General features: G+C 36.6%; 3 protein-coding genes across 4 annotated transcripts; 2 read left to right on the forward strand and 1 right to left on the reverse strand.

Moving 5' to 3' along the window:
- Positions 1–791: 791 nt before the first annotated feature.
- On the forward strand, positions 792–7,046 carry cln3 (CLN3 lysosomal/endosomal transmembrane protein, battenin). Its single transcript, XM_077213256.1, has 15 exons — positions 792–1,106; positions 1,217–1,253; positions 1,332–1,428; positions 2,454–2,531; positions 2,665–2,744; positions 3,040–3,125; positions 3,207–3,279; positions 4,214–4,357; positions 4,450–4,610; positions 4,709–4,761; positions 5,326–5,394; positions 5,501–5,556; positions 6,264–6,357; positions 6,482–6,622; positions 6,714–7,046. The coding sequence occupies exons 1-15, from the start codon at positions 1,058–1,060 to the stop codon at positions 6,828–6,830; spliced, it is 1,335 nt and encodes a 444-aa protein (XP_077069371.1). The 5' UTR covers positions 792–1,057; the 3' UTR covers positions 6,831–7,046.
- An 807-nt stretch (positions 7,047–7,853) lies between these two features.
- On the forward strand, positions 7,854–14,898 carry prpsap2 (phosphoribosyl pyrophosphate synthetase-associated protein 2). 2 transcript variants are annotated; one of them, XM_077213262.1, is made up of 11 exons: positions 7,854–7,981; positions 8,523–8,809; positions 9,472–9,524; positions 9,900–9,966; positions 10,394–10,566; positions 10,659–10,774; positions 11,169–11,224; positions 11,864–12,012; positions 12,103–12,173; positions 13,626–13,772; positions 13,856–14,898. In XM_077213262.1, the coding sequence occupies exons 5-11, from the start codon at positions 10,413–10,415 to the stop codon at positions 14,012–14,014; spliced, it is 852 nt and encodes a 283-aa protein (XP_077069377.1). In that variant the 5' UTR covers positions 7,854–7,981; positions 8,523–8,809; positions 9,472–9,524; positions 9,900–9,966; positions 10,394–10,412; the 3' UTR covers positions 14,015–14,898. The 2 variants fall into 2 exon arrangements, with proteins under 2 accessions (XP_077069377.1, XP_077069376.1); XM_077213261.1 differs by having other exon boundaries at positions 8,523–8,683.
- A 2,100-nt stretch (positions 14,899–16,998) lies between these two features.
- fam83ga (family with sequence similarity 83 member Ga) lies at positions 16,999–24,076 on the reverse strand. The gene is made up of 5 exons (XM_077213251.1): positions 23,394–24,076; positions 22,659–22,826; positions 21,002–21,126; positions 17,922–20,880; positions 16,999–17,806 (listed from the first exon to the last, which is right to left on the reverse strand). Exons 1-5 carry the CDS (start codon positions 23,850–23,852, stop codon positions 17,369–17,371), a joined length of 4,149 nt encoding a protein of 1,382 aa, XP_077069366.1. The 5' UTR covers positions 23,853–24,076; the 3' UTR covers positions 16,999–17,368.
- Between the last annotated feature and the right edge of the window lie 142 nt (positions 24,077–24,218).

Consider the following 24,218-nt stretch of genomic DNA (forward strand, 5'->3'; position numbering starts at 1 on the left):
AGTTTGTTGGCAAATGGCAGTAGTTCATGGCCATAGCAGTTTCAGAAGTGTCAGACCTGCAGAAGTCTAGACTATGTCAGGGGAATGAATATAGGCCTACTATAACAATCCACAAACAACTTGCAATGTGAATATTACTGACACTCTGTGTTTGAAGGACTTGCTCTGGTGCATCAACACCGTAATCACAGGTCAACTCTGACCAGTCAGGTGTGTCATTAGAAGTGTACCACAAAAGATATATGGTTCGCAGACAGTTATAAGAGTTGATGTTACAAATACGTCTTTTTTGAGTATACGTGATTGCTTTCTAATAAACCTTGCATTGGGTTAGTCACTCAATTAATTATCTTGTATACGTTCCCACCCTTCTGAATTATATGTTGCATTGATGAGGAGTTATCACAAACAAAGACTATTTAGTTGTGCTATCTTACAATCAATGTAGTAAATGCAAGGTGTCGCCGATGTAATGGTTAAAACTTGAAGTGGCGATGAGGTCTTAAAATTAATGAAAGGGGTCTTAAAAAAAGGTCTTAAAATGTATTCCATTAAACTCCATGATTCCTGTGTAGGCCTACCTGGAAATTGTAAGGAACAGACAGAGCTGTTGTGTACAAACATGATGCTTATTTTAGCCTAGTTCTAGACTAAATGTGATAATCTGAGTACAACAACAGATTCAGTATTCCTCAAAATGAATAAAAACTCAGAATAGATATATTGTGCACTGGAAACAGTCACTGCAGTAGGTGGGAACTGTTTACTCCTTGCAGCATTGCGCTCGGTCGGATCTATTTCTGTGTAGCACCCTTGTGGTGTTGTGATTACTGCTGTCGCTTGTCATAATTTGAGGTAATGAAAGTGGAAGACAGTGGATCCGTGTCTGTCTGTTTATCTAACATTACGCCGCTGCAAATGAGCTATGAGCTATGATCATTCAGATACACCGTTGTTATGAATATGTAATATTTATGGATGTCTGCAGTTGAACTCTCAGCTAACGTTAGAGAAGTAGTTTTCTGTAACGTTATAGTTTTTCAGCGCGAAAGTCGCAATGGATCGAGCATTAAACTCTGACCCTGTCATTACAGCTCACACTGAAGGTAAGTAGAATGCTCTAATGACACTTTAACTGTATTTTATGATTTATAAAATACGCATTTTTTATCTTGACGTGTTTTAAAAATATATATATATATTTATATATTTATAGGTCGTTTTCAGCGCTGGAGAAATTGTATTGGTTTTTGGTAAGTGAATCTTCTGCAAACTTTGCTTAAAGTGATACGCAATGAATATGTAAACGAATCTTCATTATCTCTATCTAGGTTACTGGGACTTTGCAATAACTTTGCATATGTGGTGATGCTGAGTGCAGCACATGACATCTTACAAAAACAGGAATCTCAAAACACAACAACACCTGTAAGATATTTTTGATCATATTGCTAAAAACAGTTGCCACAACTCCATCCTTCCCTTGTGAAAAAGAAGTGTGCTTAATTGTATTGAATGTGCATGAGTACTTTGAATTAAAAGTATATAACGTTATATATATATATATATATATATATATATATATATATATATAATGTATTATATATATATATATTTTAAATGTACTCGCAATTAATATAATTATTTAAATAACGTGTTCTTAAAGAGAGTGTTGCAAATGTAAGTATACTTTTAAAAAGTGCACAAATAGTCAAATTTTAAATCATATTTCAATATTCTTTAGTCATGCTTTAGAAGTACACTTATTATTGTACAGTATTATTGACTAACATACATACTAAATATTTAAAGTAGATATATTTTAAATGTACTAAATTGCTTAATCATTACAAATGTGTAATTACAAATATATTTAAATGCATGACATTATGTTTTAGTTTACCATTAATGCTTATCTGTACATTCAGCAGTACACTTCAGTCATATTTCAAAGACAATAGAAGTAATTATGAAATTACATTGGCCTGGTTTTCACACAGACAAGGCTTAGATTAAGCCAGGATTAGGCCATAGTTCAATTAGGACATTTAAGTAGTTTTATAAATGTGCCTTAGAAAAAAAAAAAACATTACTGGTGTGCATCTAGAGACAAAACAATGGCAGTGACATATTTTAAGATATATCAGTGCGAGCTTCTTTCAGTTAAAACACCTCAAACATGCATTTTAAGCCTTAAGCCTTGTCTGTGAAACTGGGGGATACATATACGTACTTAAGTCCTAAGTCCTACACTCTTAATTTTAACTAATTGCATTTATGAATTTAAACTATAATAGAATTTTCGAAAACATTACGTTCAGTTCAGACTTAATATATGCTTTTAAAGTATATTATATCCATTATGTACTCTTTTTAAAAGTATGCTAAAGTGTACTTTTTCCACAAGGTTTGATTACTCATGTTTCTCGTTTTTAATTTTGTTCTTGCACTAGACTCCAGCTCCAAATGGGACTAACATAGAGATCAGGAACATCAGCAACCGCTTTGACTGCAATCCTGTGTCTACTGCAGTACGTCAGTCTTTCTTTCTCTCTCTCATTCCTTGTTTCAACGCTTCAAACGTGTCCCTCATGTTGTCTAGAGATTGAAGTGTATGTTTAAATATTTGTTCAGGGATTGACACTGTTTTATTTTTGTTTCTAGGCTGTGCTGTTGGCTGACATCTTACCCACCCTCATAATCAAATTCACAGCACCTTTCTATATACACAAAGTGCCTTATGGGTAAAGTTGACAAGCACTTATTTATTTTATGTCTAACAACCGTCAGCATCTTCAGACAGGTTTAGCTGCGTAGATGTTGAAATGATGTCATGTAAGACTGTGATAAGAGATGGAGAGTGCGCAATAGTGTGAGAAATCAATGTCAAACCTATTAACAAAGTTAAAGGGATGAATTTGATTTGATTGTAGCCCTGCACAGTGTTTTTTCTGATAAAGGGATAGTTCTGTGAAAAAAAATAATTAACCCCTTAATTGTTAATTAATGTGTTATTTCTTTCATTTTTATTATGAACAGTTTCCGTGTTTTGGTGTGTTTCTTTACGGCAGTAGTCAGCTTCCTGATGGTGTCATTTTCTTCAACTGTATTGATGAGCATAACTGGTAATGAGAATTTCCTCTTTTGTATTGGATTAATGAGATCTGATAAGTGTTGTTATGATGAACCTCTGAATCTTTCCTCAGGTGTCGTCTTTGCCAGTATTAGTTCAGGATTGGGGGAGCTTTCCTTCCTCTCCCTCTCTGTGTTTTTCAGCAGGTAGCGCCTAGAAACCCATTCATTCATTCAAACTGTTCTGTATTGGGATGTTTTTGTATCTGTACAGAATGCACTATTTTTGATGTTAAAGTAACCATTGTTCATATTAATGCAACCTTATTATGTTAGCCTTTTGGTCATTTCGTTTTGTGAATGTTCAGGTATTATCTGTGGTAGTAACAGCAGTTATTATGCAGTTTTGATCCAATAGGAGCCAACAATTCTGAGTACATTGCATTGTGAGATATTGCATCTGTTGTGCTGCACATTTTGTGAATTTAGTTGGTTATAATATCTGGGTATTCTATGCATGCAGAAATTAGCGTACTATGCACAGGATTATCTACCATTGAAAAGTTTGGCTTCTGTAAAGCATTTGTTAACAAATTGACACTTTTATTCTGCAAGGGTGCATTAAATTGATCAAAAGTGGCAGTAAATACATTCATAATGTTACACATTTCTACTTCAAAACAAATGCTGTTCTTTTGAACTTTCTATTCATTAAAGAATCCTGAAAAAATGATCATGGTTTCCACAAAAATATTAAGCAGCACAACAGTTTTCAACATTGATAATAATCAGAAATGTTCACGTGACACTGAAGACTGGAGTAATGATGCTGAAATTCAGCTTCGCATCACAGCAATAATTAACAAATTTAAAATATAGTCAAATAGAGAAGTGTTATTTTAAATTGTACTATTATTTCACAATATTGCTGCTTGAACTATGTTTTTTGGTCAAAGAAATGTAGCCTCGGTGAACATAAGAGACTTTAAAAAAACTTTTGAATGGTAGTGTAATGACTGCATATCACAGAAAAAGTATGAATAATATGTTAGTATTCTATTCCTAGCATAGCCCTAGTCACTGATCTCAGTTTTACTAGCTATTTATCTATATTTTGCGTCTGTGTTTCTGTCTCTCTAAGGGATGTGTTAAGTGGCTGGGGGTCCGGCACGGGGGCAGCGGGAGTAGCTGGAGCTTTCCTCTACTCAGCATTTACACAGGCTGGTCTGACCCCCCAAGTTACGTTATGGATCATGCTGGTTGTCCCGGTTATTTTGGCTGTTAGGTCAGAATAACTTTCTGAACTCTATTGGTTGAACCTGTTGACCAAATTGATTGCATAAACATATCTTTTTCTCTCGTGATTTTTCCCCCCAGCTATTTCTTCCTCCTGGTGTTCCCACCCTCGTTCCCACAGTGGAGACGGCACAATGTTGGTCACAGTTATCTCAGAACGGCGAACTCCAGGGAGAGACGCCCTTTAATTGAGGAAGAGACTGATACTGATGAGGACTTTGAGCCATCTCAGGAAGAACAAGGTGTGTACATTTAGGAACTGGTTGCTTGTATTGTTGCAACTTTTCATTTTCATGGTTATGTATGTCCATTCTGATAACTGTACTCTTCCTTCTGACAGAGCACCATCACATCGCACCCCTGACCTTCACTGACCAAATATACGTTTTTAAGGTTAGACCTATGAGCCTCAGTTTGGTGTTTCCTGTCGGCTTCAGTGATGTTGCATCTGCTTTGATCAATACATGCACTACGTAATTTTGGCATGATTATTTTTTATATGATTCATTTATTCACAGACTTTGAATTTTGACACCCATAAGGATGGATGCAGTGCAGCATTTTTATTACCTTTTTTTTTTTTTGCATATCGGCAAATTTGTCTCATGATTACTCTCTTCCCCCCCATCCCCCCCCCCCAAAAAAAAAATCTAATTCCTAAAATAGTTTAGAATTACTGAAATAAAATTAGTAATTTTCAGTTAGTCATGGGACTTCTGTCTTTATTTGAACATCAGAAATGCTGTTTTTTGTTTATGGGGTTACATTTAAAAAAAAATACTTGGTGCACATTTAAAGTGTGAGCATAGTTTGTGTGTGTCATGTAGGATAGCAATATGTGTGTGTTTTTATTTTTGTTTTGTTTGCACCATGTTGTGCTACAGTCAGGGAATGCACTTCTTCTTTGAGTCTTTTACTTATTTTAGTGTTTGTTCTTACCCATATGATCTCTTTCAGGGCCTACTGAAGTTTATTATTCCTCTTATTGTGGTTTACTTCGCTGAGTATTTCATTAACCAGGGACTGGTGAGTGTTTTCTGTAACAGTCACAGACAAGTCAAAAAGAGTAAGACATCAGTAAAACTACCTGTGATCTCTAAATATCTGTATATTTATTAATCTCTCTCATTAGTTGGAGCTGCTCTACTTTCCTGACTCTCCTCTCTCTCACGCAGAACAATATCGCTGGTAGGACACATGACAAATCTCTTTAATTTCATGACTTTGATTTTGAATTATACTACCGTTCAAAAATTTGGGATCGGAACTGCTTTAATTAGATTTTTTTTGTTGTTGTTGTTTTAACAGTGGAAACGATAATGTTGAGGAAATGTTACTACAATTTAAATGTTTTCTTTTTTTTTTATATATATATATATTTTGAACTGTAATTTATTCCTGAGCTGAATTTTAAGCGTCTTTACTCCAGTCTTCAGTGTCACATTATCCTTCAAAAAATCTATTTAGTATAATGATTTGATGCTCAAAAAACATTATATATTATTATCAATGTTGACTTTTTTCCCCGTGTAAACCATGATACATTGTTTTCAGGATTCTTTGATGAAAAGTAAGTTAAAAGTAACAGTATTTATTTGAAATTGAAATGTTTTGTAACATTGTAATGTCTTTACGGAGACTATTGATCAATTGAATGAGTCCTTGCTGAATAAAAGCATTAAATAAGAAAAGCATTAATTTAATTCTTTAAAAAAGTATTCAACCAAGAAATTCTCATTTGGGGGTGAAGTATCCCTTTTAAGAGAACATCACAAATCCACTTAATTTGGTTCTTCTGTCTCAAACATTATAAGTTGTGTTTTTGTTTTGATGTTGTTTCATTCCGTTTAAATGCCAGCAAATGCTCAATGTGCATCATTATCTCTCCTCTGCAGGTATCAGACAATTTACCAGATTGGTGTGTTTGTCTCCCGCACATCTCTTGTCTGTTTTAAGATCAGGAAAATGTTCCTTATGTCTCTCCTACAGGTGAGATCTGGTGCACAAGACACAACAGTACATAAACCTAGACATACAAATGCAACAGTAAATACAAGACAATAGAAAACATATTTAAAACTCTTAATGACACCGATTACTCTTTCTCTTTCAGTGTGTGAATGCTGTTGTGTTGGGTTTTGCTGTATATTACCAGTTCTTGCATTACCCATGGGTGGTCTTTATTATTGTCCTCTATGAGGGTCTGTTGGGAGGAGCAGCCTATGTGAATACCTTCTATTTCATCCATGAGGAGGTATGTGTACTTCATTCGAACCATATGATTAGATCAGCATGTATCAGTCAATGGTCTCTAAAGCATTCTCTTACACTTTGTTTCTGGACAGACCGCTGAGCGTGAGAGAGAGTTTGCCATGGCTGCAGCAAGCGTGGGGGACAGTCTGGGAATCGCTCTCTCTACAGCTGTCTCCTTCCCCGTTCACCACTATTTCTGCTCTTTATGAGTGAATGAAAATGTGTGTATGTGGAATATAAAGACATTTATATCATCATGAAAAATTCTCTTAACATCTTGATCAAAACAACAGTACATTCCATTAAACTTTGGACTAATATGTTATTATTTAAATTAATATCTTCTTTGTAACTAAAAATCCTGGAATCAAATGTGTAATGCTTCCTAAAAGTATTCTTTTAAGTATTAAAATATTGTGCTTGAAGTACTTGTGTGTTGCTCTAACGACCCCTATTGGAAAATTACCCACTAGTCACTGAAATGTTACTGCCTCCATTTATAAAGCATTTTCATTTCTCTTTTTGTGGCTAGTGGTGACGGTTGCAGGTCATCACCCTTGGTTTTGCAATTGAACTTATGAAGCAAACGTCTGCAGACTTGGCAACAGTGTGTTACTTTCTTAAGAATCATTGCTTTCATTTCCCATTCCCTGCCAGTTGCATGTGATGTTTCAATTTAACTTCATGGAACAATTGAGCTATGGAAAAGTATTATAACCAGGCACTAGATGGTAGTACAGAGTTGCCGCCATAAAGGGAAGTCTGTGGGATGGGTGATGCAGTGTTGGTGTCTGTCTGACACATTTAAAATAATCATGTGACATTTTTATCCGTCAGCTCTGAGTTGACAGTACACTTTAACCAGATTTCAAAGACAATAGAAGAAATTTGGAAATTACTCATAAAGATGTACGTAAGTCAATGAAAAAAATCACTATTTTTTGTATTTTTTTCTGTTATAAGTATTCTTTTTAAATGTATGGGAAAGTTCATTTATTTTTCACAAGTTAATTTTTTTTCACCACAAAAAACAGTCCAACTCATATTTTGAACAAATATTATATGAATGCAGTTTTACAACCTCATATTTATTGACACAATAAATTGACTTTTGTACACAACATGATAAAACTGGAGAGAGAAAAAAAAGCAAAAATTTGAATAAAAATGGTGACCAGTTACATACACACATACATAAAAAATATATATATACACAAAAAAGTAAAGAAATGACTTTTATTTTGAAAAACTGCGCAATACCTGCCATCTTGGGTATTTCTCGAAGGTAGCAATGTTCAAATTGTTGCAAATGATACAGTAAACCAGGCAGACAGAGGGATCGATTAAAAGATCAAAACTGGTAAGATTTGTCAATATTTTTTTGGTTTGCTAAATCAAACCCACAACAAATTATGTTACGCTAATATTAATTTCTGAAACTGAATGTGTATATTTCTTATCCTAAAAAGACATAAAGGTCTAGCGAGCTTAGCAGCATAATGAATGAGTGAACTTAGCAAACTCTTTAGCATAATAATTTTGTTTTTGTATAAGTTTGGACTCATTGCAATGTGGATGTCGAGTTATTAATTCATACTGTATTGTCATGACATGCCCGACTCGATGGGGGTCTGTTGGTGCTCCTGTCACGAACCGTGATTCACCATCATCGCGCAGACTCAGTCAGAAGTCTCCTGTCTGCTGTAATTATGTGTCAGTAGTTAGTCATCCATGTGTGTGTGTGTGTGTGTGTGTGTGTGTGTGTGTGTGTGTGTGTGTGTGCGCGCGCATTTCTTATCAAGTCTGGGTTGATTCGTGTGTGTAAACATGCCATCTTCCCTTTGTTCTTGCAGCAAGTGTCTGGTGTTGAACTAACAGTGTGCCTGTGGTCCTGTTGATAGGAAGGGCTCAGCAGTGCCTGGGTGCCCAGGGAGCCACTGCCTGAGTCCCTAGAGGTAGACACCAGACAACCACAGGACATGAGTGCCGCCAAAGGAGGTCTGGTCATCTTCACGGCCAACTCCAACCCCTCCAGCAGAGAGCTGGGCAGGAGGATAGCCGAGTAAGTTGCCACTGGAGGTCCATTATAACATGCCAGTTATATTGGGTAGTTAGAAAAAGTGGTAAGACATTCATTCTCCAACAGCAGATCTGAGCTGGAACAACTGTATTCTTTTGAGTACCAATGGTTAGTACCAAATCAAATTTTTTTATTTTTTTTATTAACTCAGAGTTGTCTTTTTCCATTTTAAAATACACTATCGTGCAAAGATTTGGGGGTCAGTATTTTTTCTTTCTTTCTTTTTTTTAAAGTCATTAGTGATGTTACAAAAGATTTATGTTCTAAATAAGTGCTGTTCTATTCATCAAAGACAACTGTTCACTTTTATAAACGTTCTCAACATTTATAATTATGTTTCCTGAGCACCAAATTAAATTAGCATATCAGATTTTTGATGAAATAAATGCCGCTTTGGTGAGCATAAGAGGCTTTTCTTTTCTTTTTTAAACAATAGAAAAATACAGACCCCAAACGTTTGAATAGTAGTGTATGTCTGGATGAATCTCACAAAGGCTCGTGTTTAATAATAATAAAAATAATAATAATAAAAAACATATATATATATATATATAGTATATATTTGTATTTTATATATATATATATATATATATATATATATATATACCTCCATGCAAAGAATAAACATCAATCTTATGTTAACATTTTAACTATGGGTCTTTCTAGTCTAACTGAGATTTACATGTGAAATACGGATGATTTCTGCTGTGTGCTTCCGTGCAAGTTGTTTTTTTGCTTCATATTCCCCCTGAACATTTGTTCTTGCACAGGCGGTTGGGTGTGGAACTTGGGAAGGTGCAGGTCTATCAGGAGGCTAACAGAGGTGAAGGCCTGTTTTCTGCTCAACTTTCTATTAAATATCTGCTTTTTTTTAATCTACACTAGCGGTGGCTGTAGCTGTAGTGGTTGGTCATTCTTTGCGTGCCATACTGGAGAGAGTAGAGAACAGAGCAGGGATCTGAGCTACTATTGGCTAATTCAACTGACAGTCTTTGTTTTGGTTCATGCTTGTGTATTGTGAAATGGAGATATGCTTACACTCCCACATGCAGACACTGTGGTGAAATTCTCCCAGCATTCCCTGCACAGTCAAATTTTTGTGCAACCTTTTAAATAGCTGTTAGTCTGTTTGTGTGAAGTTAAAAATGTATCGTGAAAAAAAAGAAAAAAAAAGAAAGTAACATTTCTTTTCCCACAGAAACACGGGTCCAAATCGAAGAGTCTGTGCGCAGCAAAGATGTTTTCATCATTCAGACTGTGTCCAAGTAAGAAGCCTTAAACACAACAGTAGGAGGCAATCTTTTTTTTTATCACGTAAAGGCACTTTAATTTTGTTGATATACATACTTTTTTTTTTTTTACAAAAATGTATTGCTGTTAGTATTTAAAATGTTAATGGTTTAACATGTCGTCTAAATGGTGAATTTTTTCAGTGAGATTGGAACCATAATCAACTTTATTTATTTATTTATTTATTTATTTTAATCTCCAAACTAGTTTTTTTTTTTTCATCTAGAGCCCTGTTTTGACAACTCAAACCTCCTGCAGCCAGTGTGTAGCATTATGCAAATTCATGTAAATTATCCCTCACTTTGACATTGATACTGACGTTACATAAACAAATCTCCATGTATGCAAATTAGTTTTCCTAAATCCCAGTTTTTGAAACTTTCCTTCCTTCCCCATCTGCAGGGATGTTAACACCACCATTATGGAGCTGCTCATTATGGTGTACGCCTGCAGGACGTCCTGTGCTCGGAACATCATCGGCGTCGTTCCCTATTTCCCCTATAGCAAACAGTGCAAAATGAGAAAGAGAGGCTCAATCGTCTCTAAACTACTTGCCTCAATGATGTGTAAAGCAGGTAAATGAGACTAAACTGTCCCTTCATTTGTGGTTTATTAGGAAACTGGGCAATTATAGTCTTCTAACTCTGTCCAATGTGGCTTTGAGCAGGTCTGACTCATCTCATTACTATGGATTTGCATCAAAAGGAAATCCAGGGTTTCTTCAACATTCCAGTGGACAATCTCCGGGCCTCACCATTCCTGCTACAGTACATACAGGAAGAAGTAGGTCCTTGCTTAACGCTTGTCTGGATGGTTTGAGATCTGATTGCATGAGATCTGAGATTCCTGTAGATACTGTTGTTGTTTTTCCCATTGGTCCTGTCAAAGCCTTCAGCTTCACTAATAGGTCAGGCCATCTTATTTTGCTAATAAATAGAAAGCAGGACAGAAACCGGATTTATCAGACGCTGAATTTTCTCAGAATAAATTTCTCCACTCAAGCTTATGCATGAATTCATTCATGATAAATTTTCTCTCTTGCTCAGATGAAAGGTCATCTACCAATTAGTTAGTAATGAGCGTTGGCTGTATGTGAATGCATAATATATGTGTGTACGTCTGCTTTTCCTTTTAGATGTTTAAATCGTTTTTTTACTTACTTTGCCTCTGCATTCAGATTCCTGACTACAGAAATGCTGTAATTGTGGCCAAATCTCCAGCATCAGCCAAAAGGTGAAGTCATCTTACTTACATCTTACTTTTGTGGTGTGGTGTGGTGTCATGTCATGTAAAAGATCCACAGGCCTTTGAAATAGAGACTTGCAGGAGTAATTGACTAGTCAAGTATTTGTTTTAGACCAGCTAATAAGATTATAATATTAAATAATATTACCTTCCCACCAAATCCCTCACTTAAATCTCACTGATGCAACTGTATGCATTGGGTGGCGCTGTGCAAACATGATGTTGAGGTAATGAAAGATGATGATGTGTGCTTTCAGATGCATCCAAGTGTCAGTATTTCAATTCCTACTGGTATACTGATTCTTTTTACAGTCACGCATCCCACGGGATAAAAAAATTGGTGCAAATTTGAAAGTAAATGAGAAATTCAATTAAAAAAAAACATTGTCTGTCACATGGTAATATAAATTTGTCTCACAAGCAACATCAAAACTTCAATATAAAATCGACACATTAGTGTCAAAAAATGTGTAAGACACTGGTTCTCAACCAGGGGACCGGGCCCACTAGGGAGCCTCAGCAAAATTCCCTGGGTTTCTTGAAATTATGTAAATTTGGGTTTAAATGCTCATCCCTAACCCGATTAACAGGATTTGGAGTGCATTTGTGGCTTCTGCTCTTTTACAGGGCCCAGTCATTTGCTGAAAGATTGCGGCTGGGGATCGCTGTGATCCACGGTGAAGCCCAGGATGCAGAATCGGATCTGGTGGATGGGCGCCATTCCCCACCCACTGTCAAAAACAGTGGTGCCATCCATCCAAGCCTGGAGATACCATGTGAGAATCTCATCTCAGCAAACTCTCTCAGTCTGTTTTACTTTTTTTCCTGACTATTCCCTATTGTTTTTTTGTTTTTTTCTTGCATAGTGCTGATTCCCAAAGAAAAACCCCCAATAACTGTTGTGGGAGATGTAGGTGGACGAATTGCCATCATAGTGGTGAGTTCAAGAGGATTTGAATGTCTTCAGGGTGCTATTTTAAGTTTATCCCTCTTCTTAACCCTTCGGAGTCTTGGGCTATTTTGGCCGTTTTTGAGTACTTTTATTTTTTTTAAATTTTGCAACATAAAAAAATGTTTACCATACCAATGTTTGGTATAATTTTTTTCAGCACAACATCACCTATATGATCAGACAATTCGTTTTTCACTTTGATGTACTCTATCAACATACTGGACCCAAAATCACACAAAAAACACAAAATCCGAATAGAAAAATTATAGCTTTTCTACTACAAAAAACACAAACATGCTCAATGAAGCATTTTAAAAGGTTTAAAATGTAAACACAAGTTGTAAATGTCAACATATACAGGTAAAATTCAGATATAATCAACCTATATACAAAAAAAATATGATTTACAAAAAAAAGCGTGTGTAGCCATAGGCTTTTTTTCTTTCTTTTTAGCTCAGCCACTTTTTAAAAAATGTTGTGCACACAATTATTCAGAGAGCTATATTTAAGGCCTTGCATTCCCAGAGTATGAGGGTTCGCAAATAGTGCAAATACAACATAAAAAATTTAAAATTGAGATAAAATTAAACTATATGCAGCAAAAAGCAGGTGTGGCAATAGGCGTTTTTTCTTTTCTTTTTTGCTTAGAAACTCTACAAAACAATTCATGTACAATTATACAGATATCTACATTACAGGGATTTCATTCCTTGAGTAAGAGGGGTTCCTCAATAGTGCAAATATACCATACAATAGGTAAAATGAACACAAAATCAAATTATACATACAACTATTTACAGCAAATATCAGGTGTTTTTTATTTTTATTTTTTATCTGTGCCTCTCCTCAAAACAGTTTAGCTAAATCTACTCCTAAACTACCTAAACTACTCCTAAACTATCTACACTACTCCTAAACTACTCTCAAAATCTACTCAAACTCTTCCAAAAACTAGCAATAATCTCTCTCTATATATATAACGTATATATGTCTATCTTTATCAACTCCGTAAATCCTCTGCCTTTCAATTTTGCGTCTTAGCTCAGTTGGCTCCTCCTCCATTCCCTAAAATGTGCAGCCTGAATAGCAGAGTCAGCAGATTCACACATTTTTCTCCGTTTTGTTTTATGACAAAAACCGACGAAGTTATTAGAATAAATGCAACGCCTGTCGCATCCCATCTTGCGTTCTTTTACGAACGCGTCAGTATTTTTTTATATAAAGTTTAAATGATCATATCTCCGTTTTTACTTGGTCTATCAACACAAAACAAAAAGTAAAATAGAATTTCAAGCCAGCACTTTCGACAGAAGTGGACGGCAGCGCTCAACGTGACTTTGTTTTTATGCTTCGACGTCTTAAACTGGTCATGTAACTTGATCACGCCGGCGTGATCGGCGACCCCGAAGAGTTAAGCTTTTTTGTTTTTTGTTTTAGGATGACATCATTGATGATGTCGACAGTTTTCTAGCAGCAGCCGAAACTCTGAAAGAAAGAGGCGCCTACAAGATCTTTGTCATGGCTACTCATGGAATCCTCTCCTCAGATGCCCCTCAGCTAATAGAGGAGTCCGCCATAGATGAGGTCATCATAACAGCGTTTTAATTTGAGGTTCAGAGTGATGAGTGTGTTGTCATGAACTGACTTTCCGATGTCTTTCTGTACAGGTAGTTGTCACCAACACCATTCCACACGAGATCCAAAAACTCCAGTGTCCCAAAATAAAGACGGTGGATATCAGCATGATCCTGTCAGAAGCCATTCGCCGCATCCACAATGGAGAATCCATGTCTTACCTTTTTCGTAATATAGGCATGGATGATTAGCAGGGTCATGTACAGTCAGTCTTAACATGTGCACAGAGGTCAAGACTTTTTCTCTCCCTATTGCCTGTATCATTAACCATTTTTCCTTCTGGCGCCCATTATAACTGCTTCACCTAGTTGTGTGTGTAATATTTTGAAATAATAATTGTACGTTCAAAGAACCGGGATGTTCTGCGATGCTACATGAATTCAGTGTCCTAAAATGCTGATGTCAAAGTGTTTAGAGGTTTTGAAGTGCAGGAATACTCAACCTCTTGATCTGAAATGTTGGCACTTTTATATGAATTTAAAGTACTGGATTTAAAAGAAGGATTTTAACTGGATGTTAAAATTACCTCTTCAGTTCTTTTTAGCCATAAATCTTCTGTCTTGGCTTCTTTCTTTTTTTATAATTGGTGAATGGACGACTCCACTTTGTGGCCAACAATTACAACATGTTCCCATATATAAAATCTGTGCTGTGACACGTCTCATGACTTGTGTAATTATTGTGCCACTTAGTAGTTTTTGTGTTCCTGTCTGGTAATGCTAAGTAGTGCTGATGTTAAATTCAAGAATTACTTGGTACAAGGCATAGGCACATGCATAGACCTCAATTTAGCACTTAAGATCAAAACTAATGTACTTGATTGAATGTGCCACCATCCCCCCGCCGCTAGATTCTTCTACTAACACTATAACTTGAGAGCCTATTTGTTTTTAAGCAACTTTGCCTCATAAATGTTTGATCATAGTGGCCAGAATTTCTAAATATATTGCCTCTAAAAACATGACTCATTTTTAAATGAAATGCAGGGTTTTTGTTATGTAACCAATATTTAAGGCTTTTGTATTTACTCACAGCACTTGATGACAATAAATAAACAAAGACTATATCTGTGTCATATGTGTGCAGTGTTTAGTTAATGATCCACCCTTTTCTCATGCCAGCTGAAATAAGATTGACAACTAGGTTGGCAGAACTAGAGTTTCAAGTTTATTGTACAATGCTACTCTATGCCATTCACTGGCTTTTGAGATCTGCCTTAAGTTGGATGAACTATGTTTACTTCAAAATTCACCAATATAATTAACCAACAGAGGGCAGTCAACACTTCACAGAACTCCCTAAACAAATTATTTTACAATATGCTAGCAACACCAAGGTCATACGTTTGATTTTACGGAGTGCACAAACTAGCTTGAATGCATTTTAAGCAGATTTGGAGAAAATCCTCTCCCAAATGCATAAATTATGCTGGTGAATTTGATTTGCTGTTCAGTAGGCAGAACCCTTATCTAGTAGTAACTTGGATTTGTTTGTTAAAGGAAAATAAAATATGGGGGAAAGAAGATTCCCTATAGTTCTATTAATTTCATTAAATGACACAGATAAGCAGCAGTGAGTTAGATATAGACGATATAGACTGTTCCTTTTTGCATAATGACTCTAACAACCTGAGGTCAGAAGATACTTCTGTCATGGATATGGCAAAGACTCTGCTTCAACAAAAATGTCTGTAATGGAAAGTACCGCTCTACAAAGCTTAAGATGTATGACCCAAGTAATCTTGCGGCTAGTTTCACGGGGAAGTCAAAGATCCTGATATTTCCTCTTTTCCTGCAAATACTTCTTATAGAGAAACGTTCCTGCAAACGGTTGTCCTTTATGTCTGCATTTAGTGAGTGACCAGTCTTGAGTTGCCCATAAATGCTTGCTCAAACCTAGCTTCAAGGGGATAGTTTAGCAAAAAATAAAAAATCTGTTATTCACTCACCCTGATGTTTTACAAACTTCTATGAATTCCTTCTTCTGTAAAACATAAAAGATGATGATTTGAAATAAATATCCGAGTGATTTTTTTGTCCATACAATGAAAATCAGTAGAGTCCAATGTTGATTTGGATCCTATTGAACATACATTTGGATAACTGAACTGAACTATCCCTTTAAGAAAAACAAAACTTATGGTTAACAAAACAAACTGCAACTGCTCCATTACTAAACTGGCAGGAACACATCATTATCATGAACAATTATAAGCATTCTTAGGTTAGGTGTGAGGTATGGTGATACTCTTCTTTATGAAATGGCGTCTCAAGTAGGCCTTTGTCAAATTAACTGCTTATATGGCCCTTATTTGCCTGCTCTGTAAGCATACAACTGATGTAGACTTTATTGGAAATATATTTGGATGACTAATCTAACTTCCATGTAAATTACCCAGCAAAGGTTCCTAGAGTTATGGCCTTAACACTTTGTAACACACTACAGTCTGCCACAGAAGAGAAGACCTGTCAACAAAAGCAAATTACTGAGAAAAGTTTTTAGACTTCCTGATATTATATATTTAAATTAAAACCTGTTACCGGTCAGTCGAAAGTATTATTCATTCTTCTTGATGGCTAGTTTGATAACAACAAGAAGGTCTTTATTACATTGAGAAAAGATATCTGTTACCATTAGCATCCTTATCATCTCAGTGGCAGTTGCTTGTCTGATCCATCTTTGCACGTGGGCTCTTAGTTCTTAGTTCACACAACTGTTTTTAACTTGAACTGTAAATGATATGTGATTAAATCTGTAGTTTCTGCAAAATGACATTACGATAAAGATGGTGGCTGACACCACAAGAACACTGACAGTCCCAGGCCACCCAAGAACAACTTAAAAAAGTAGCCAAACTGAATGAGGTTATGGTGTGTAATAAGGTTAAATCATGTTTGAAGCTGCTTCAATAAGTAGCGACGATGATAAAACGTTTTCTTATAATTAAATAAAGGAATAAAGTCCAACCGTAATCAAGTGAACTCTGTCCTGGAAGGTCTGTTTCAATAATTCAATAAATGCGTCTGTACAGTCTGGGGGGTTTCTAATCTTCAAAAGTCTGTAGTTTTTGACCTCAATCTAAATGAGTAACACTCATGTCCATTTCCTTTAGTATACCAATTGACTAAAATCAGCCCATAAAAGAATAAAAGGAAATAACATGTAATGCAAATGGTGAACTATATGTGATGATTTAATGAGGCCCATAATTGATCATTTACAATAAGTAAAAAAATAAAATAAAATAAAGGATTTACATATTAATAGATTTAGGGACAATCATAAAGCTTTATCTAAAAGTCCGTGTCTGCAATTTACATAAAACGTTTACTTTAGAAAAACCTTTTTTATAGGGAAAACCCTGTTAGCTTGAGTGCATTGTAGGAGGGTGAAATTCTGTTTGCTAAATGGAATGAATAAAACAACTCAATTAACTAAATACTAAAATAATGCTATTGAACATCATTACATTTATGAAGTCAGTATGCAACCATGAATTCAAACTGCACTTTGTTCCCTTATTCTAGTTGCTTGGTGGAGACCCTTTAAGCATGCTTCTTTACTTGTCCTGGACATAAAATTCCAGAAGAAGAGCAGCTATACTTTGTAATGGATGCAGAACGTTTCCTGGAAACATTTGGTTGGTCAGACTGCCTGATCCTAGGTGCGATCAGCTGGACCTGAGGCTGTTTTTGGGGAGAGATGGGACTGTTTGGTGAGGGGACTGTCCGAGGGGGTCTCTGGGGAATTAGTGTTGACCTAACTGGAGCGATTCCTCCTGTGGACAATTCTTCAGGAGATGGAAATAATGTAAGGCTTGGCTTATTCTGTCCCAGTGGTTTTCCAAGTGATGGCAGCTTGCTATGCAAGCCAGCTATAGGAGCTTGCAGCCCCAATGAGCGAGTGTCTGCTTTGCTGATGGTCAACTTAGTTAACCCTCCTCTTACTAGAATAGGAAGTCTGGATGATTTTTGATGTGGTGGCTAGGATGAAGAACAGAACATTTTTAATGATATTATCCTCAATGCAGTTCTCCAAATTGATTTATAATTGAATCAGAGCTTGCTTCTTGGTATTAGTACAGTAAGAAATTCTTACCTTCCTAACCTGACACTCCAGCTTGGATTTAGCCTCTGGCAGGATCTTGTTAATTTGATTTGTACAAATATGTTCCCCTTCTTGTTTCTCCTCAAACAGAGCTGTTGAGTGGCATGTTTCCTTCTCATTCCAACTATAAACTTCATTACCAATCTTATTTTCTTTACGTTTTCTATCATTTGCCGTTTTTGGTTCTATAGGCTCAGTTTTGCTGAACTTTGTTTCTTTGCTCAGTGCAGCTCTTGGTCTTATGGGATCAGAATTGTTCAGCTCTGTCTCTTGGGGGTCCGAATCCTCTAATATCAACAGCTCAATGGTTTCAAACTGTTCAGGCAGTTTCTCTTGAGGAATGTGCTCCTCAGAGGTTATCTTTAACACTGATGGACTGGCCTCATCATTCTGCAGCCTTAAGTGCTCTTCATGTTTGAGGTTGGGTGGATGATTTGATCCAGAATCGAAATAAGTCATTGGATTTTGCAGTTCCTCACTCTTAGGCAACTCTACAGACTTTGTTACCCTGGTCTCCTCTAGAATTACAGAAGTTATATCTGCTTTTAATTGCAGTATTGAGCTTCTAGATTCACTGCCTGTTGCCAAATGCGGTTTGCTGATAGCATTCAATTCTGAAGGTTTGAGTATTAAATCTGGACTTTCCTCGGTATGCGGGTCCTGTTGTGGCAGTATAGTAGTTGTCTCAGGTAATTGTGCAGATTGTCCCTCACATATTAAATCTAGACTTACCTCAGGTTGTAAATCCTGCAATTGCAGTTTTGCAGTTTTCTCAGCTAACTTTACAGGCTGTCCCACACAGTTTACATCTTGACTTACCTCAGATTCTAAGTCCTGACGATTAAGTTTTGAATTTTTCTCAGCTAACTGTACAAACTTTCCCTGACATATTAAATCCAGACTTATGTCAGATTGTATGTCTCGTAGTGATTCCTCACATACTAAATCTAGACTTACATCAAGTTTTAAGTCTTGCAATAGCTCTTTTTTAACTTTCTCAGATAACTCTACATATTCTGCCTTGTTCTGTATCTCTAATTTCTCCTGAGATGCACGTATCTTATGTTCTTGTAAACAGTTACTCATTGATTTGCTCTCTACTACTGGCTCTGAGGTAACTTCAGACACTTGTTTTTGGTGTCTGTGATTTTTCTTATTCAGTTGAGTTTGAGTAATATCCTCAGACCCTAAAACTGCCTTAATTTCATCTGCAACTAGGTGACTGTCAGTTGTTATTTCTAGCATGTGTTGAAATTCAGGCTGCTCCTGTCCAGAATCCATTTTAGGTTCATATTTTTCTTTCATGCTCTGACAGCTTACCTCGCACAGTTTCTCAGCTTCCAGTACGGGCTTCAGTATTTCCAGAGGTTCATTCAGGCTGAAGTTCTCAACTGAGCTTGGTTTCTCATGAACCATACCATGAATATCTGGATTCAAACCCACTGTGTCACTGCATTCAAAGTATTCCTCTGAAGTTGAAGAGATGTTGAAGCAACCATTAGGAGTCTGTGAGAAATAGTGGATTTCACTATCTTTGACTGGTAGCCTACTATCATTTATTGTGACAACTTTTTCACTTTCTTGGGCAAAGGTGGTTTCGGAAGTTGCAGTTGTTGTTTTGAACTCTGTAGATAAGAAGTTGAAGACAATATTGCAAGAGGTTTTTAAAAGTTTTGGAGTAAACAAGGTCTGTATAGTAGCCAAATCTGTACGATCTTGAGTTGAGGATGAATTTGAACGAGGAAATTCCTGCTCTTGATGAGCATTTTTGATTGGATTATGCAAAGATTCTTGTGTTTTTTCAGCCACAAAATAATCTCCTAAAGACCTTAAGTCAGCAACCGGGCTAAAACAATCATAGAATACATCAGACAATGAAGAGATGCTGGAGTCACAGTTAGACATTTGGCCAAAAGGGGTGTCTGGGATTGCAAATAAGTCACATTGAGTTTTGTTATACACTCCTGATGATGATTTAATTTCAAGATCGTCAGAGGTTTGAGCAGGACATTCCAGAGGTTGTGGATTAACCAGGGTTTGCTTTGTATCTGAGACTCTATCATCTTGAGTAAAAGACACATTCGGAATTGCATTGGGAAAGTCTTTTTCAGAGTGAATGTTTTTACTCTGCAAAGATGTAGAGATGTCAAATATGTATTTTTCCATTACACATTGTTCCTCTTTATCAACTTTATTACAGGCAAGCACATGCAGAGTTTCTGGCTTTTCCAAAGACAAGATAAGATCCTCACTCTGGCTGCTTGTTTGATGTTGATTTTGATCAAAATTCTTCTGAGCATTTTCTGATGTTTGATTCTGTGCTGGAGCTTCAGGATCAGAGGGGGTTTGCGATATCAGTCCAGGACAAGCCCTCAGGTATATAGACTCCTTTGGCTCATGAAAAGGATCCTTGAATCGGATGGCTTGAGACACTTCAAAGAGCTCTGAGCGCATTAGGTGAGCTTGCAATGGCTTATTGGAGTCTCTTATGTTAATGAAACCAATGACATCACTTGGTGGGTCAGGATCAGGCCAGGTCGGCACATAATTGATCATGTTTGCCTTTTCCAAGTTTAGAAGTCCCGGGTGAACAGATGGCACCACTGGGGTGTCTTTGATTTGTTTGATGACTTCCGTCTGATTCTTGGAAATGTTGTTCTTGGCACTTGTCTGGTCAGATATAGGTCCATTGGTAGTGAAAGCACAGTTAAAGACCAGAGTGTATTTTGGGTTAATGAGCTTGAGTGCCTTGGTTGCTGAGGGAAGTATAGTTGGTACCACCTGAGGTAGGAACTCAGGTTCAGGGTCACTGCTCAGATTAATCTTGCTCAGGCACACTCCATTAGACATCACATACATGTCCTGAAACAATGCGTCAAATGTGTCGACTGCTTGGCCAGAGAGAACAGTGATGATGTTTCTGTCCAATCTAGAGGCAGACCATGTGAAACTGAAAATAAAGAAAACCTTTTTTAAATTTGAATAATTATATATATAATGGATGTATTTAGCTAATAGAATAATAAATTAGGTTAGGTCTAACCTTGTTAAACTGGGTTGACCAGACTTACCTATATGACCCTGAGACTGCTTTGTCTCCGTCAATAAACATGAACTTCTGGCTTTGGCTTCCACACACTCTCTTTGAGGATCGACTGAAAAATTGTGCACCTCTGATGTTGCGCACTCTCAAGTTCTGATGGAAGAGAGTTCAGCATGTTTGGTTAATGTGATGAAGAAATATCCACAACTAAAAGAAATTCTCTCAAAATGGCAACTTAATACAAAATTAATACAAAAGTAAGACAAATATTGTATTAGGGTATAAAAGATATTATCTACAAACAGGGTTTTATGTGTAGGCCACCATGAGGGATATTTGAATGTATAGGTAAAAAATGCCATTTATTTTTTAGACATAAGCTATGTTCACACTATAAGTTTCTGGATTTGACAACCACATTTACTTACAGGTGTGAGTCTCGAAATGTCACATTCAAACAGAAACTTACAGTGGCATCTTGAATACTGTCTGTATGAACGTTCGACAGGAAACACACAGTAATATAAAAGATGGTGACATCCATAAAACTGAAAAGTCTTATCACTTATGACACGACAAGAGTCCAATTCAGCCGTGAGTTCATCCATCAAACCTTCATTAACTGACAGCAGCTTTTATATCGGGGCGGAGAGCACTTTGAGTCACGCGTAGAACACAAAAATAATGGGAGCTCCGGTGGAGAACAGTGACTTGATCTTAAACCTTCAGATGACACACAGCGAAAGATAAACCACACATGAAAACCCGCAACACACGGTACGTGCGTTTGTACATCGCAGATCAGCTCTCTCACACTGTATGACGTGATACAACTAGTTGTCCAGTCCGGATCTGTTCACACAGCGGAGGTTTTTCCGGGAATGCATTTGTGAGTCCTGAAATTGTACAGATGTGAGTTCAGTTACAGAATGCGGTTGTCACTCTCCATAAATAACCGTACTGTGTATGAACGTAACTGTATTAAGGACTCAAATACAGGACTGACAACCGTATTCGCTGCTGTGTGAATGTGGCCATAGTTTCTGACACACTGTATGTTTGATTTGGTTTCATCAATGACAATAGCAAGTAAACACACAAGAAGGATACATTTTCATTTATATCACATCTCTGTAATGTTTTCAGACTTATTTACATTGATGCTAATTCTGAAACTAGCCTTTTGTGATCATGGCTTAATTCACATTTGATTTCAGTATTTAAATTTCCTGTTTGTGGCTGGGTTTATGGTGCCTTTAGGTGATACACAGACAAAAGCTAATATCTCAAATATTCAGGTCAACCGATTCACATATAAAATTCTGTCATAGAACAGAAGTAAAAATATTTGTAAAAATTATTGGTATAAACACTACACACATCATTCTAATAAATCCATTACTATCACTGATACAGTATAAGATTTTGTTATTTCAAAAATGTGTTGCAAAATGATCTATCATCAAAAGAAATCTGCTTCAGTCTCAAAACTAGAGCATCAAGAGTCATAAGTGCTCACAGTTGCCTCAGGCGGTTTGTAAAATTAGACTTTCTGATTTGGAGAACTTAAGTTATCTCTCGGTTGTTTCTACTCTAGGCGTTTAATAATATGTTTCTTTTCCGCTAATAAATATTTAATCTTAAATTGTCGTTCAAATTATTTTCTAATATTAATTGTGACATGCCTTGAGGTGTCCAGTGTGCATGCCTGCTTTCTCACACATTCTGAGAAAATGCTTTACTCCAGTGGCCTCCAGCATAATGTACACAGCAACCTTCCGCTTGTAGCTTGCATCCAGAAGATCTTTGAAGATGTCAATATCTGTGAACAAGTCCATGACAATTGCAATAACCTGCAAAGTGACAAGCATTAATGAAAACACAAGAACTTTGAGATAAAAAAGACAGCACATTTTAATATATCTGTCATACTTTAAAAACATACTGTAATCCAAATATTAATTCATGCAAATAAAAATGTGCACACGGATGAAAAACTGGACATTCTTGAAAAATGTATTCAAAGTAGCCTAAGTGCATGGGACAATGTGATGACTATCCCAAATAGAAGCTGTAGGGTCCAATCATGTATTTTCTTTATTACAAATTATATATTATCAGCATACTAATTTGTGATAAGAAAAAAAATTGCCAAGATCTGACAAAACGTAGTTTATTTCAATTAGATTTAGAATTTCAAATTTTTAATGTGAACTGTAGCCTATATAACATTTAGTTTTGTTTATTTAATTGTTATTATTGATTGGCCTATATTACTATTTACTTATATATATATATATATATATAGTATGCAACCGGCCCCTGATCTTTATGTTCACTGGACTTTGATCAGTGTCTTATTCACTAGAGGTGAGTCAGAACAAAAAATCACAAAATCATTTCCAACTTTTATCCCCTACCTTCTGTGCTTGGCCGATCATTTTTCTAACGACCTCTTTAATATGTGGCTGACCCTCATAAGGGGGTTGAGTGTACACTTGGGCACGCGTCACTCCGCGGTAGGACACCCGGTCCAGCCACCCGATGTCCAGCTGTGGGATCGAGGAGTCCGAGCGGTCGGGCCAGTACTGCAGGGAAAGCTCTTCCCCATCACTTTCCCCGTACAGTTCAGCGTTATTATCGATGGCACCCGGGCTATACACCTCCACAGTGTTGAGAATCATCTCAAGTTCAAGGTCCGATAGAAAGCAGCGGATGTTCTTTGTTTTGATGTAGTCCTCAAAGGCGTCCTGTCCGTCATGTATAAGTGTCTCCAGCGCGACCCTCTGTTGCTCGCTGTAAAAGAACTCCGGCTTGGACTCGGTAGTGCGCAAGTTGATGTGATTGTCATCAAGGCACTGAACCTGTGACAGTGCCATTACTTTAACTCAGCGTTATTTTTAACAGGATTTAAATGCTTTTGCGTAGGCTATAATTTTGTAATTGAAAAAGTTTACTCCAACTATTTTAACCAACAATGTATAGGCCCTACATATTATACACAAAAACTAAGGCACGCGCTCTCGCGCTTCTGCTCATCTAGTTGATCCTGTCAAGACTCAAGAGTATGTATGTGTGTTCAGTAGCCTACTTCACGAACAGATACAAGTACAGGTAAGCGCAAACACCTCAGTCACGTGACTGACTATCAACCAATTGTAAAAGAAGCCCAACAAGCTTTATGGTGCTACTAATCGTCGTTTAGTAGTTTTCTGCGCCAGTTCGAAGGTAAAATGAACAGCTAA

The sequence above is a fragment of the Siphateles boraxobius genome, unplaced genomic scaffold, assembly GCF_051911475.1.
Source record: "Siphateles boraxobius isolate OS27281-9 unplaced genomic scaffold, OSU_SipBor_1 66, whole genome shotgun sequence".
Classification (NCBI taxonomy): Eukaryota; Metazoa; Chordata; class Actinopteri; order Cypriniformes; family Leuciscidae; genus Siphateles; species Siphateles boraxobius.

Bases quoted from the DNA above. Each gene is read 5' to 3' on its own strand.
- fam83ga (XM_077213251.1), bottom strand. From the start codon at position 23,852: ATGGCACTGTCACAGGTTCAGTGCCTTGATGACAATCACATCAACTTG. The intron at 22,827-23,393 runs GTAGGGGATAAA...GTCACTTTGCAG, and splicing joins TGATCGGCCAAGCACAGAAG to GTTATTGCAATTGTCATGGA. The intron at 17,807-17,921 runs GTAAGAATTTCT...TCTTCATCCTAG, and splicing joins TGGAGTGTCAGGTTAGGAAG to CCACCACATCAAAAATCATC.
- cln3 (XM_077213256.1), top strand. From the start codon at position 1,058: ATGGATCGAGCATTAAACTCTGACCCTGTCATTACAGCTCACACTGAA. The intron at 1,254-1,331 runs GTAAGTGAATCT...ATCTCTATCTAG, and splicing joins AGAAATTGTATTGGTTTTTG to GTTACTGGGACTTTGCAATA. The intron at 4,762-5,325 runs GTTAGACCTATG...GATCTCTTTCAG, and splicing joins ACCAAATATACGTTTTTAAG to GGCCTACTGAAGTTTATTAT.
- prpsap2 (XM_077213261.1), top strand. From the start codon at position 8,601: ATGAGTGCCGCCAAAGGAGGTCTGGTCATCTTCACGGCCAACTCCAAC. The intron at 8,684-9,471 runs GTAAGTTGCCAC...GTTCTTGCACAG, and splicing joins CTGGGCAGGAGGATAGCCGA to GCGGTTGGGTGTGGAACTTG. The intron at 12,174-13,625 runs GTGAGTTCAAGA...TTTTTGTTTTAG, and splicing joins GACGAATTGCCATCATAGTG to GATGACATCATTGATGATGT.